We start from the raw sequence: 13,089 nt of genomic DNA, 5'->3' as shown, positions 1-13,089 counted from the left end.
TTAAATGAATAAAACAAAAAAAATAAATGTCAACGTGGACTAAATGAGAATGATGCTCACATAAAGTATGAAGCATTACATTACTATACATTTGTATATGGATTATACCTAAACTTCTTATGAGAAAAACGAGATGTATAGTAGTATAGGAGTGTAATGACGCTACATGACACACCTACACTCATCCAAGTATAAGTGTGTCTATTTCATCAGATGTAGCACATCACATGACCGTTTGGTTGTGGCCAAGTTTTTAGTTTTTTTTTTTGGGAATTTGATCAATAATGGTTTTCCATTTACTTACAAGATTACTTGACCTCCGGCTTATTAGATAGAAGAAGAGAAGCGTGTTATCAACTAAACTATGTTTCAAAGTCCAAAGTGGCCAAGTTCAATGTAGGGAATAATCTATGATATTAACCACTTTACACTTTTCGTTTGCTAGGTTCAAAGAATCACATCACATTCATATATAGGGAACACTATTTTAGTTTGATCTAGAAAATATTCTAAGATATGACTTTGATTTTGTTCATTTTTACTGAACATATGCAATGTACAATGCCAGTGCATCATCTCCTTTCTTGCAAACTGTCCAAGCTTTTCCTCTATTCCCTCTAACAAAACAATCAATCAATCGATTCATTCGTCTTTGCTTGTGACTTGTAATCCACTCTTGAAATCCACCATCAACTTGCGCAATTTGCCGTTGCTTATCCTCTGTTGGTGCACGCTGTCGTCGTTGAACACGTCTTGTGATGACGACGACGATGGCAAGAGCATCTTCGCCAGCTTCACCACATCGTCGTTGCAGTTGACGATGCCGTTGAAGCACAGGTACCGGCCGTACGAGGTGACGTCCTCGAAGACGCAGATGTGTGCATCGATGAGGAACTCAAGGTCGACGGTGACGAGGACGCCGTCCTTGAACATCTCGGCGGCCCCGAGCAAGTAGGGGTCCTTGATGCTCAAATCGGGGTACATCAATAGCCCAGCATTTATCGACACCATGTTCACCTCCCGATCCATCGCCAACGCCCACGCCGTCTTCTCGGCCACAGTCTTCGACAGCCCGTGCCATAACTGCATACGAGAATACGATATGTCTTATTCCACTTTGAGTTGTTCCACGTTATTACATTGTTGATTATCTCACACTACTTGAGTTATTTTATAAAAATCAACGTATTTAATCTCTCTTACTTTTATTTCCCATTCTACTTTACGTATGAATTTTTCGATTTTACTATTTCTCTAATTTTTATTTTATCACCGCTAACACTTTCTTAAATCCAGTACCGAGAAGAAATACATCAAATAAGGTAAGCAAGGCAGGGAGTTGGGAATACCTTAAACTTCTTGCAGAAGTTGACGTCGCTCCAGTTTCTTTCGTCGACATCGAAGGCGTGGCCTTTGTCATGTTCCTTCCACACGACCGCGGTTGCGGACGACGTGAAGATAACCTTTTCGATGGTGTCCGTCTGGGCACATGCCTCCAACACGTTGTGGGCCGCTCTTACTTCCAATTCACGTATAAATTCCTGCACAAATGCAATTTTACACATAACGTGATTGAGTGCGGTTATGTTACCTAGTTTACGTATTTGATTGCGATTTATGTCACGCTCTAGATTCCGTGTGAAATAATTCGAAACTGTGATTTCAACCATTTTGAATAGATAAGATGAACTTTTAAGATAAAAGAAAAAAGAAAATGATGTTGATGATTAAAAGTCAATTAAAATCAAATTTCTCTTGATATCTTTAGTCGATATACATACATGATACACCTGTGCAAACATATCTAGAAGAAAAGACGAAAGCTATAGATAAAAAAACATGAAGGAAATAAAAAAGAGAAACGTAATCAATGACTTATTGAAATACGTCAAAATAAATAAATAGAACACGCCAAATTAAAATTTTTGTCAAAATTTCATTAGGGCAACTTTTCAAACCGGCGGTAAAAATCAATTTCAACAATTTTCCCATTTTTGTCATTGAAAAGTGTATATTTGTAATATGTTGATGATGTGTCGTCAGATTATATATTTGATATTTTATAAATTTTCTTTTCCACATAAAAAAGTGGTGCATCTCCAGTAGAAATTTTCAGATATCAGAAAATATTAAAATTTGACAAGAATCACTTTTTCCTTAAGAGCATCCGCAAGGGGCGGACGATAGGCCGCCCAATGCCTCGGGCGCGCCCTTGTCCGCCCACTGTGGATGCGCGGACGATGTCTGATGCATCGTCCGCGCCGTATAGATCGTCCGCCCACTGTGGGCGACGCGGACGATGCAACGTGTTTTTAATTCCGCACAACGCCCTCATGCAATGTCAGGACCCGGCCAAAGCCGAATACCGCCAGGGGATGATCGATGAGCTGCGCCGCAAGTTGGGATTTTGGTAGAGTAGTAAACTTTTTTCATTTCTAACTTATGTAAAACTTTTTTTTTAATTAATGTAAGATTTGTCGTTTTTAATTAATCGTGGTATTTTTAAATTATTTTACATTGACATATTTAAAAACATTTAAATTAATTAACAAAACAATAGTGAAACCTATAGGACGGCCTTTAGGGCGGCTTATAGGACGCTCCACTGCAGTTGAAAGGGTACGAGAATAAAACGGTGTATAGGGCGGACTTTAAGACGTCCCTTAGGGCGCCCTATTGCTAATGCTCTAATATAATTCGTAAACTCTAATATAATTCATACTTAGTTTACATTCACACGTGCTTGTGTTGGTTTGCTCATTTAGACGTCCTACAAAGCTATAGACAAATAAGCACAATAACATAATTCTAGAAGCAGCCATTAAAACTTGGTTTCAATGTTTCATGATCTGTAGCTGGATCTCTCCATCAAATGAATTTAATAATTACTAAAAGCTATAACCAGTCAACCTAATTTCTCTCTCTACAGTTTTTCGGCAGAAGGCGGGTGAAAAGGGGGAGAATTAAACAGAGACTTACATCGTATGTAGGGTGATCGGAGGGGAGCTCGAATGAGTAGAACAAGGCGCAGCAGCCTTTGAGCGCATCCAAAATGCTGTGGTAATCCAGTGGATCCGAATGAAACACTCTCAGATCCTCCTCCTTCTCCATCGATTGCCTCTTGTAGCGCTGCATCTCGTCTGGAAATCGAACGATTTCGAGTCACGATTTGAAAAAATCGGAAACCTAATTAAAATTCATCGGTTTGAGCTAAAAAAATCGTACCGTGGCTGTAGACGGCGGCGTGAACGGTGTAGCCGCGGCGGAGGAGGCGGTGGACGAGGCCGGAGCCGAGGCGGCCGGAGGCGTCCATGACGCAGATGGTTTTGGATGAGTTCCAGAATGAAGCTGGCGCCATTGTAGAGAGAGAGAGAGAGGGAGTTGTGTGATTGGGGAAGGAGTGTGGGTATTTATAGAGAGAGAAACAGAGGAAATGAAAGGAAATTTGGGGGATTGAAAGAGTGTGTCAGCGTGTGCTGTTAGCAGATGGTTGGGAAGGTGGTGGTTAATTAGACTTAGGCAAGCAACGCATTTTATTTTTGTTATTTTTTTATTATCATTATTTGATATAAAATAATGTATTATTTCTATGTTTTTTAGTCCACTTCTGTCCACAAATTTTATTTTTATTTTTTTTTATTATCAATCTGACTTGTTTAAATTAAAGTACGTATCAATCTGACTTGTTTAAATTAAAGTACGTATCAATCTGATTTGTTTAAATTACAATTAGTATAGCTGTCCACGATTTTTTTTATTTTATTACTACTATTTTAAAATTTTAAAAATTATTATATACTACTACTGTATATTTTTTCATCTGTCTACCATAAGTTTCACTTTTTAAAAAAAATCACTTATTTTTCTAAATCTCTCCTATTTAGCGTATAATATAGTCTTCTGTAGCTATTGAACTAATTAAAGTTAGAGACGATGTCACAACAGTTGTTTTAATATTTAAGACTTCTATGCAATAATATTGATAGTCAGTTTATGAGGAGAATTAAATTCTTAGTTTGGGGGATAAATTGATCTTTAATGGTAAGTATTTAATTTTGCTGCTCATGATATGATTCAGTGCTTATCAATTATTCTTTGTTACCTATTTTGTTATAGGAAAATACCCTTTATGTTATAGTCTTTGAATTTTAATTTTTTATTATGGTTTTTATATTTTATCAGCAGTTGCCAAGTAGTATTTTGATTTATTTATTTTTTACAGTGGTATTTTATTTGTCCGATTTTTTTCACAAAGTAGGTATTGTACGTTAATTATTAGCTGACTTAACTAATTCAATTCTATTTTTAAATTTTAAAATGAAAATACTAGCTCTTATTTAGATCCATCAAATGTTAGTAGGTATGTGGAGGTTGTCTAAACATAAAATGTTTTAAAAAATTTATTTACATCATAGAGGACTTGGTAGGATAAAGAATCAATGCTAATTCTTATCCATAAGTTGTTATCCATCCATCCCATTTTAGCAGTCTCAATTTACCACTTTTAGATGTTTCACTTTAGGAGTCCAAGTTGGAATATTTCATAAATATTAATAGGCTCAACATTCCACTAACATATTTACACATATATTTTATTATAAAACTAATATATAAAAGTAGGATTTCCATTCAACTATGTTTTTTTACTAACTTTTCTTTACATTTCTTAAAGCTCGTATCGAACTCAAATGTGACTCCTAAAGTGGAACAGGGGAAGTATTTTGTAGTTGAAAGTTGAGTTTTATAAAAAAAATCAGTATGGTAAAGAAGCAAGATTATTTTTATCCTTAAATTGTACTGTAGTTCAAAGTTGAGTCTTGTAAAAATCAGTATAGATAAGAATCAGGATAATTCTTATCCATAAATTATAAAGTATTTTGTAGTTGAAAGTTGAGCCGTAAAGAAATCGCTAGAGATAAATAATCGAGATAACTCTTATCTAGTTATAATTTTTTGTAAATAGTTAGGTGTTGAGTCTAGAAGAAATCGGTAAAAATAAAGAATTGAGATACTAATTATTATCCATAAGTTGTACTAGTATTTTGTAATTGAAAGCTAACTCAACTAAAGATGAGGTTTTCTAAAGTCTAAACATAGACCATATGAAAACTTCATTCAATGTTATAATTAATTGTAAAAATGTAGTGTTGATAACCTTTTTTAACCTCGGAGATATTTTTTTAAATTTTTCACAAAACCAGAGCTTTTATTCTATTAACACATGTGATTTGCTGCTAAATATCTGAGGTTGAGGTTTGACTAAATACTTCATTATACCCATACTAAAATATCTCAACCTTTCACGAATTTAGCAGTTATACCAATTCTTTCGTATTCTTAATCTCTTAAATTCATAAATTATATTCCAAGCTTAAAATTTTAAATTCATCAAACACTTTAAAAATATATATATCTCAGAAAATAAATAAAATTCTTATTAAGGTTAGTGATGAAATGAAATTTGCAATGAACCTAAATCATGATCACGAAATTGTTAGTTATATCACTTGATTTGGACAAAATAGGACAATAACAAATTGGTCACACGATGCCAGATGAACTAGAATATCATTCACAAATTCCAAATTTTGTGATAAAATTGATCAAATCACTCAAGATTGAAAATGAAATATATTTAAATAAATAGAAAATGATATTGCCAATGGCACTTATTCAATTTAAATGAACACAAATCAAACACTACTAGACTACATAAGTGAGCTGTCATAACACGCGTACACGTTGCCCATACTATTAACAACTACAGCTTCATCCAACTCGAACTATGTCAGCCCATTATTACCAGTTACCACATACTTCAACCACCACACCACATAATACTCCCAACTTTAGAAACATCACAAATTTAATACAACGAAATTGATAAAAATATTTACATAATATTTTAAATAGGAGTATTAATGAATAGTAGGAGCAACATATTCACGAAAAAATAATCTCATTTTACCATTAGAAATGTCAACAAAAAAATAGTCTTATCTTACCATTGTGAAGACTAAATGGAATATATAACAAAAAAACAAATAAATTGCGATAAAATCAGGAAATAAAACTATATATTATAAGCAAAACCACATGGAAAAATTCGTCTATGTAGAAAGAGTCGACTCATAAATTTGTTCTAGAACATAAGTTCCGTTGCATTAATGAGATACAGTTACAACAGGCTGTTTGTTTCTGGACTTTGGAGAAACAGGGCCCGTATATGAGCGGGCGGATCTTGACCTGTCAGACGATCCGAGTCGTCTTGTTTGAGCACGACCCGGATTCGATGTGCCAGCTTTAAGTGCACGACAATTGCAAACAAACAGCCATATTTTCTTGGGACAAAAGGCATATGTTACCTCCAATGTCAGATCAAACGGATTAGGCAGGAGAGGATATAGTCAAGGTGCTCACATACGCCACCTTCGGCTTCTTCTGCTTTTTATCTTGGGACTTTCATGTTTTTCGCTTTTTTGCTGATGCGTCTTTGGGCTCTGGGTAGTCCTCACCTTCCTCCCTAGCTGATTCTCCTAAATCCTTTCTTGGTTCTGTGCCGTTTGCTTCGGGTTCGATGACGGACATTCCCGTTAGGGTATAGTCCAAGAGGTATGTGCTCCTTTGCAACCTATCGATTCTGGTGTAGTGTCTCTGTGAATACGGAATAAGGCCTTCAAGCAATTCTCCAATGCCCTTCATCTTTTACAGAAAACACAAGCAATGAGATGTAAACTCGAGATATTTAAAAATGAAGGCGAAACAAGTGCAGGTGGTGATGCTGCGACTGAGTACCTCGACTAGATCTGTCGGGGGGAGGATGGTAAATAGGCAATGCAGAACAAATTGTGCTATATGGCAGAGTTTTGGTTTCGTATTCCATTCTCTTACGTATTCTAAGAGTAGACGAACCTCTTCCTTATCAAAAGGACGAAGAGCCTTCTCAATCTGAACGTCCGCGTTTGGCTTCCTGTAACAAGGTGGAGCTAAGATAGACATATAACGAAGATCGCAAATTACAATACTACAAAAACGATCATTTCACCTGATGACTTCACTAAATAATTCAAAAAGTTTGTGAGGTTTGCGAAGTTCAAATGCAAGTCGGACGGCTCTAGTGTAGTCACGATCTAATACAGCATTTTCCAAATCTTGCCCTTTCAAAACATCTTCTTCCTGTAAAAATAATTCGAAAATGCTTTATAGTGTATTTTTAATCATAACAACGAAAACTGTTCCCCAGTAAACCATCCCAGTAAATACAGATGATGATAATCAGATGACGCACTTGTTTACGGAAGGCCTCCTCCTTTTCCGCTGCTGTAGAGTCGTGCCACAAATTAACAACTGCATCAACACCACCTGTAGCAAGCATTTCCGTCTTCTTACCAATAGCCAATGCCCATATCTGTAGAATTTATGTGTAAGCAACTATAATAATCTGTTTATGAAAATTCCCATACATCACCGATTACCTTGTCTTCATGTTGATCATAAGTGGCCAAGCATTCTTGAGTTTTGACTGTCCATAACTTCACCAAACCATCAGCTCCTAAAAACCAAATCAAATACATTAAAAAGGACAAAACTATGGAACACAGTATGTAAATTAGAGATCAGCAAGTCAGCTTACCACAAGAAACAAATTGTGTTCCCCGTGTAATAAATGAAGCTCTCATGACACTTGATGTGTGTCCTTCAAATGTTTTTAGACAGGAACCATCAGAGATGGCCCATAGTTTGATTGTCTTGTCACCCGATGCTGTTATGACACAGTGATCCACTGGAGAGAACTCCACAGACCAAATACCTCTCTTATGACCTTTAAGTACAACAACTGAGACCAGATCAGGAAGCCTCCATATGGCCGCTGTACGATCCTGAATATTTGAAGAAACAAAGGAAAGTGATTTATTGATGTTCACTGCTGGTGTTTCTCTCAGTATAATTCACCATTTAATCAGTTAGCGGTTTCATTTGATAAGTGTTACGCGGTTCAACAATACTTTTACTTGCAATTTTCGTCAATTTACTAACCTGGGAACCACTGCAAACAAGGCTATCATCAGGTGAAACTGCTAACGAGTTTATATCTTTGTCATGGGCTGCCACTACTGCTTTTGCTTTCAAATTGGAAGCTTCTGCAGCATCATCTGACACTCCATCAAAGCTCCAAACCTTCAATGTGCGATCACTAAACCAAGCAAAGACAGGAAGGTAACTTTCAGAGATGCAAGATGTCAACACAAAGCGAAATCATTTTAAAAGATCAACATGACTGATTTATTCATCTCCAAGATTATGAACAGGCAGCTAAGTGCAATACTTGTTCCAAAACCAGATCCCTATTCAAAGATACAAATGGCAAGTATGTAAAAAAGAAGATAGTTTCAAATTCCCAAAATTTGTAGGATATTTACCTACTACCACTGATGCAAAAGTTCCTCTTTTTCTTCGAGAAAGCAACAGCACCAATAGCACCCATGTGACCTATGCCAACACCAATGCAGCGTTGGCTTTGGGCTTCCCACAATCTAACCTATAGAGGTAATTGAATAGAGACTGACTATGCAACCAAGTAATGAAAAGAAGCATGAGCCTGCGGTCCAACCTAACAAGCGAGACTGAGAGAGTATATGAATTTGTGAAGAAATATAACTTACAGTGTTATCTTTACTTCCCGAAACGATAAGTGTTTTTCCAGAAGCTGACACACAGGTGTCAATGCATGGAATCACATCGCTATGCCCAGACAATATGTAGGAACATGACATTGATGCCAGATCATACACTCTTATCTATATGTGATACAAAGAAAAAATAATGATGAATTCTATGGAATTGAAAGCCATGGCCAACAAACTGAATCAAAAATTTTCCAAGAGTTACAAGATTCAGTTACCTGTTCGACACTTGTAGCAACTGCGAGATATTGTTCCTCATCACCCAGAAACTTCATATCTGCAATCTCTTCATTGTATCCAATTAGTCTTTTCCTCAGGGCCAAGTTCAAACCATTATCGACGTTTTTATCCAAATCATAAATAAGAAACTGTTGGTCAGCTGTAGCGCAGAGCAACCCTTGGCCTAAAGGAAGCATCATTGCAGAGGTAAAACCTCTCTTAACTTCTTCTTTCTCTGAACTGACTGCTAAATCTGAAGATTTCTGCTCAAAGAGGCACACTGCCCTATTGCAGAGAAATTGAAGTTCAGTAATTGAACCAAAAATTATTGGGTAGTGACTTGTTGTGCAAGAGAAAATGATGTATGCTATCGTTAAGGCACTTTAGAAGGAGCTAGATATAATACTTTGGCCGAATTGATTTGACTTATCCTGAACTTTGAAACAATAACTATCAGACTAGTAGGTGAGCTGAACTCCTGACACTAAATCTGGAATGCGTTTATACATTTAAGAGATCAGGAACCTTGTGGCTAAGAAACAGGCAGCTAAGGAGTATCATATTTATGGAGATTTCAAATTGTTTGAAACTACATATGACATACCCATCAGAGTTCCATATCCGCACGATCCCACGTTCACCAACTGTTAAAAACTGAACAGATGATGAGCTGATCTTCTTCCCATTTTTCTGAGCAAATGCTGACAAACATAGGGCAAAAGGGGATGCCGCATCAAATGTACACACGGCTTCTAGCGCTTCATATGCCAGTACAGTAGTTTTACAGCTATAATCGTGCAGGTCCCATACATTCACAACCTGAACTTATAACAGATGGATGTTAGGATTCAGCTAAGATAATGTAATACTATGAAAAAATATAAACCAGCCATTAGGGATTTACCTTGTCTCTTCCAGCAGTCAGCAATGTCCATCCATCTTCAGATATTGCAATCGAAGTAACTGTTGATTGATGTTTTTCTAGTGTTGCGATACACTTTTTCTTCACAAGGTCCCACACCCTAACAGTGCTGTCGTCCCCACCGGAGAAAATCTGTGAAAATTTTAATCACTTCAATTCAATCCATCCAAGGAAGATTTCCAAAACAAGATAGCCAGAAGACTATTAGAAAATAAGACATTATCTACTTATTTTCTCTGTTTCAGCTAAGAGAACTCACAAGTAACCGGTTTGGGTCTGGGTGGAACATGAGGCTGGTTACCACCCCTTTATGCCCCTTGAAATAATGCGTGCAGAAGCCTCCATCAACGTCCCACACTTGCACTTTCTTATCTGCACCAGCTGTTGCCAACAATCCGCCTGAGGAATGGCAAGCCATTCCCATTACTGGTCCTTCATGCCCCTATCCCCAACAAGCCATTACATAAATTAATTTTAAACAAATAACAAGCAGATTGTAATGTGCTGAGGCATGTAAAGTGTAAACTAGACCAAACGACAATATATGACCTCATGATTGTCAGTTTAACGCTAATTCCATCTACGTTTTGATGAGCATATGAAAGAGTAATTTCCAAACAAGCTCACGTACATGCCTAAGCTCATCAAAAATCCAATCGAAACTAAAACAAAGTCACATGTCTACATTACTGAATAGTATCACAATCAGATTGATTCAATTCATTTTCAACCCTACAATTGAGCTAACTTAATTATAGTATAAACAACATCCTATTACAAACAAGCTTCAACTTGTCAACACCAAACACCAACTAAAACAATCGCAACCAACAGAAAACATATTCAATTGAAAATCAAACAAAGACACATGTCTACATTGCTGAATAGTATCACAATCAGATTGATCCGATTCATTTCCAACCCCACACCCTACAATTGAGCTAACTTAATTAGAAGGTGAACAACATCCTATTCCAAACAAGCTCCAACTCCTCAACACCAAACCCCAACTAAAACAATCGCAACCAACAGACAATATATAGAATAGCACCAAACCTTCCACGAGCGAATGCATTTGAGCGTGGAGACCTCCCAGACTCGAATTTGGCGGCTGTGGCTGGAAGAGAAGACGAACTTGTCGTCGGGGCTGAGGACGAGGGCGGTCACGGGCTCGGAGTCGCCTTCGATGGTTGATCTGATGGCGGAGTTAGAAGAATCGACGACCTTGATGGCGTCGTCGCAGGCGCAGACGATGAAAGAGGCGTCGGAGGCGACGGCGTAGGGGCCACCGGTGTAGAACTGCTGCAGAGATTGGAAGCATCGGTAGTTCTTCTTGAGCGCCACCGCCGACGCCATGAGAGCTCAACGGAGATGAAGGGTTTAGGGTTTTAGAACAAACTCGCGGCGGAAGGATACCGCTTTTTATACTACTCCATATATATATAGTGAGTATAAGTGATAGTGAAAAATTATTTGATAGGTTTGTGTCAATTTTTTTTTTTGTTAGTATTTTTTCATTTAAAAGAATATTTCATGTTGTTTGTAGACGCATAAATATTTTTCATACTACATTTTTTGTATACATTGACATAATTTGTTTTTCATCTTTTATTGCTTGTAGCATGTTTTTGTCATTGTGTCCAAGTGCATAGAGTTGAAGGCAATGACCGTGGCAATTTTGTGTTGCTTCTATAGCGATTTAAACAGTAAAGACTAAAGATGTAATTGAATCGAAATCACACAAGGATTGGTTAATCAATTGGAAAAATAGGGTTAGCAGTTCGGACCGTCTCGAGCATGATGAATAGCCATTCTGCATTGTCGCCCTTTTTGTGCTCCTAATAACGAAATATATGCCATGTAATAAACTCTATATTGGATAGAACTAGGAATATCAAAGCTCAAAAAAAGCATTAGGTTAGAACCACGAGTTAGCTCAACACCGTGGACTACGACGACAATTAAGTCAGTCATTAGCATGTGTTGTTCATTGATAATAGAGGCAATGCTGGTGTGCGTACATGACTAGTGCACCCCACATTGATGGATATTCTTAAATACTGCAATACTCTCTTTGTCCTGGATAGTTTGTCCCACTTCCCTTTTCATACTTGTTTTGCAAAAATAATATATAAGTGAAGTTGAGAGAAATAATAATCTAGGTAAGACTATTATCTATTGTTAAAATTCATAATTCTTGTATTACATCGACTTGGTAACGATCCTAGCTCACCTATATAAGCATGGATAACCCTCTCCCTTATAAGGCCTTTCCTTATGAGGCCTTTTAAAGGGTGAGTGACTCATTTATAATATGGTATTAGAGCGGGTCAAAGTCGATGATGGATTATATCTCCCCCCCTTATGAGGCCTTTTAAAGGGTGAGTGGCTCATTTCTAATATGGTATCAGAGCGGGTCAAAGTCGATGATGGATTATATCTCCTCCCCCTTATGAGGCCTTTCACCTATATAAGCGTGGATAACCCTCCCCCTTATAGTCGATGATGGATTATATCTCATCCCCCTTATGAGGCCTTTTAAAGGGTGAGTCGATGATGGATTATATCTCATCCCCCTTATGAGGCCTTTTAAAGGGTGAGTGGCTCATTTCTAATATGGTATCAGAGCGGGTCAAAATCGATGATGGATTATATCTCCTCTCCCTTATGAGGCCTTTTAAATGGTGAGTGGCCCATTTCTAATATGGTATCAGAGCGGGTCAAAGTCGATGATGGATTATATCTCTTTATCTCTTCTCTTGTCAGGCCACTCACCCTTTAAAGGGCCTCATTAGGGGGAGGATTATCCACGCTTATATAGGTGAGCTAGGATCGTTACCAAGTCGATGTGGGACAAGAATTATGAATTTTAACACGCTCCCTCACGTGTGGGTTGAAATGACACATCGGACTTCCATCACGTGGGTAGGCAAGAGAAGAGATAAAGAGATTCTCCATTTTTCACATCTATATTATTCTGTCTTTTACTTTACTTTCTTCTCATTTTAACTATTTATTAGTATTATTTTTATAAAATGAGTGCGAAAAAGGAAGTGAGACAAATTATCTGGAACGGAGCGAGTATAAATGCGTTTATTTGAATATTATGCGTTCGAAAATTGTGAAGTTAATAATACACTTGCACGTGTTTTGCTTCAAGCCGCTATTTTCATGTTAGCCTCTGGCTTTTTTTCAGAAAGGCTTTGATAAATAATTTAAAAAATAACAATAATACTCCCACCCTTAAAAATAGAATCTATCTCA

The 13,089-nt window shown here is 37.1% G+C and overlaps 2 protein-coding genes across 2 annotated transcripts; both read right to left on the bottom strand.

Annotated features, from left to right (window-relative positions):
- Positions 1-367: 367 nt before the first annotated feature.
- On the bottom strand, positions 368-3,474 carry LOC121802514 (cinnamoyl-CoA reductase-like SNL6). The gene is made up of 4 exons (XM_042202200.1): positions 3,226-3,474; positions 2,980-3,140; positions 1,350-1,541; positions 368-1,083 (listed from the first exon to the last, which is right to left on the bottom strand). The coding sequence occupies exons 1-4, from the start codon at positions 3,356-3,358 to the stop codon at positions 643-645; spliced, it is 927 nt and encodes a 308-aa protein (XP_042058134.1). The 5' UTR covers positions 3,359-3,474; the 3' UTR covers positions 368-642.
- Positions 3,475-6,055: 2,581 nt separating this feature from the next.
- Positions 6,056-11,244, bottom strand: LOC121756370 (transducin beta-like protein 3). The gene is made up of 14 exons (XM_042151906.1): positions 10,882-11,244; positions 10,085-10,267; positions 9,808-9,957; positions 9,508-9,722; positions 8,903-9,188; positions 8,664-8,798; positions 8,421-8,539; positions 8,038-8,194; positions 7,634-7,880; positions 7,476-7,552; positions 7,289-7,408; positions 7,046-7,176; positions 6,796-6,970; positions 6,056-6,702 (listed from the first exon to the last, which is right to left on the bottom strand). Exons 1-14 carry the CDS (start codon positions 11,179-11,181, stop codon positions 6,463-6,465), a joined length of 2,535 nt encoding a protein of 844 aa, XP_042007840.1. The 5' UTR covers positions 11,182-11,244; the 3' UTR covers positions 6,056-6,462.
- Positions 11,245-13,089: the final 1,845 nt, after the last annotated feature.

The sequence above is a fragment of the Salvia splendens genome, chromosome 1 (genome assembly GCF_004379255.2).
Source record: "Salvia splendens isolate huo1 chromosome 1, SspV2, whole genome shotgun sequence".
NCBI classification, from domain to species: domain Eukaryota; kingdom Viridiplantae; phylum Streptophyta; class Magnoliopsida; order Lamiales; family Lamiaceae; genus Salvia; species Salvia splendens.
Note: the sequence above shows the minus strand (reverse complement) of the source record. Positions and strands in the feature narration are given on the sequence as shown.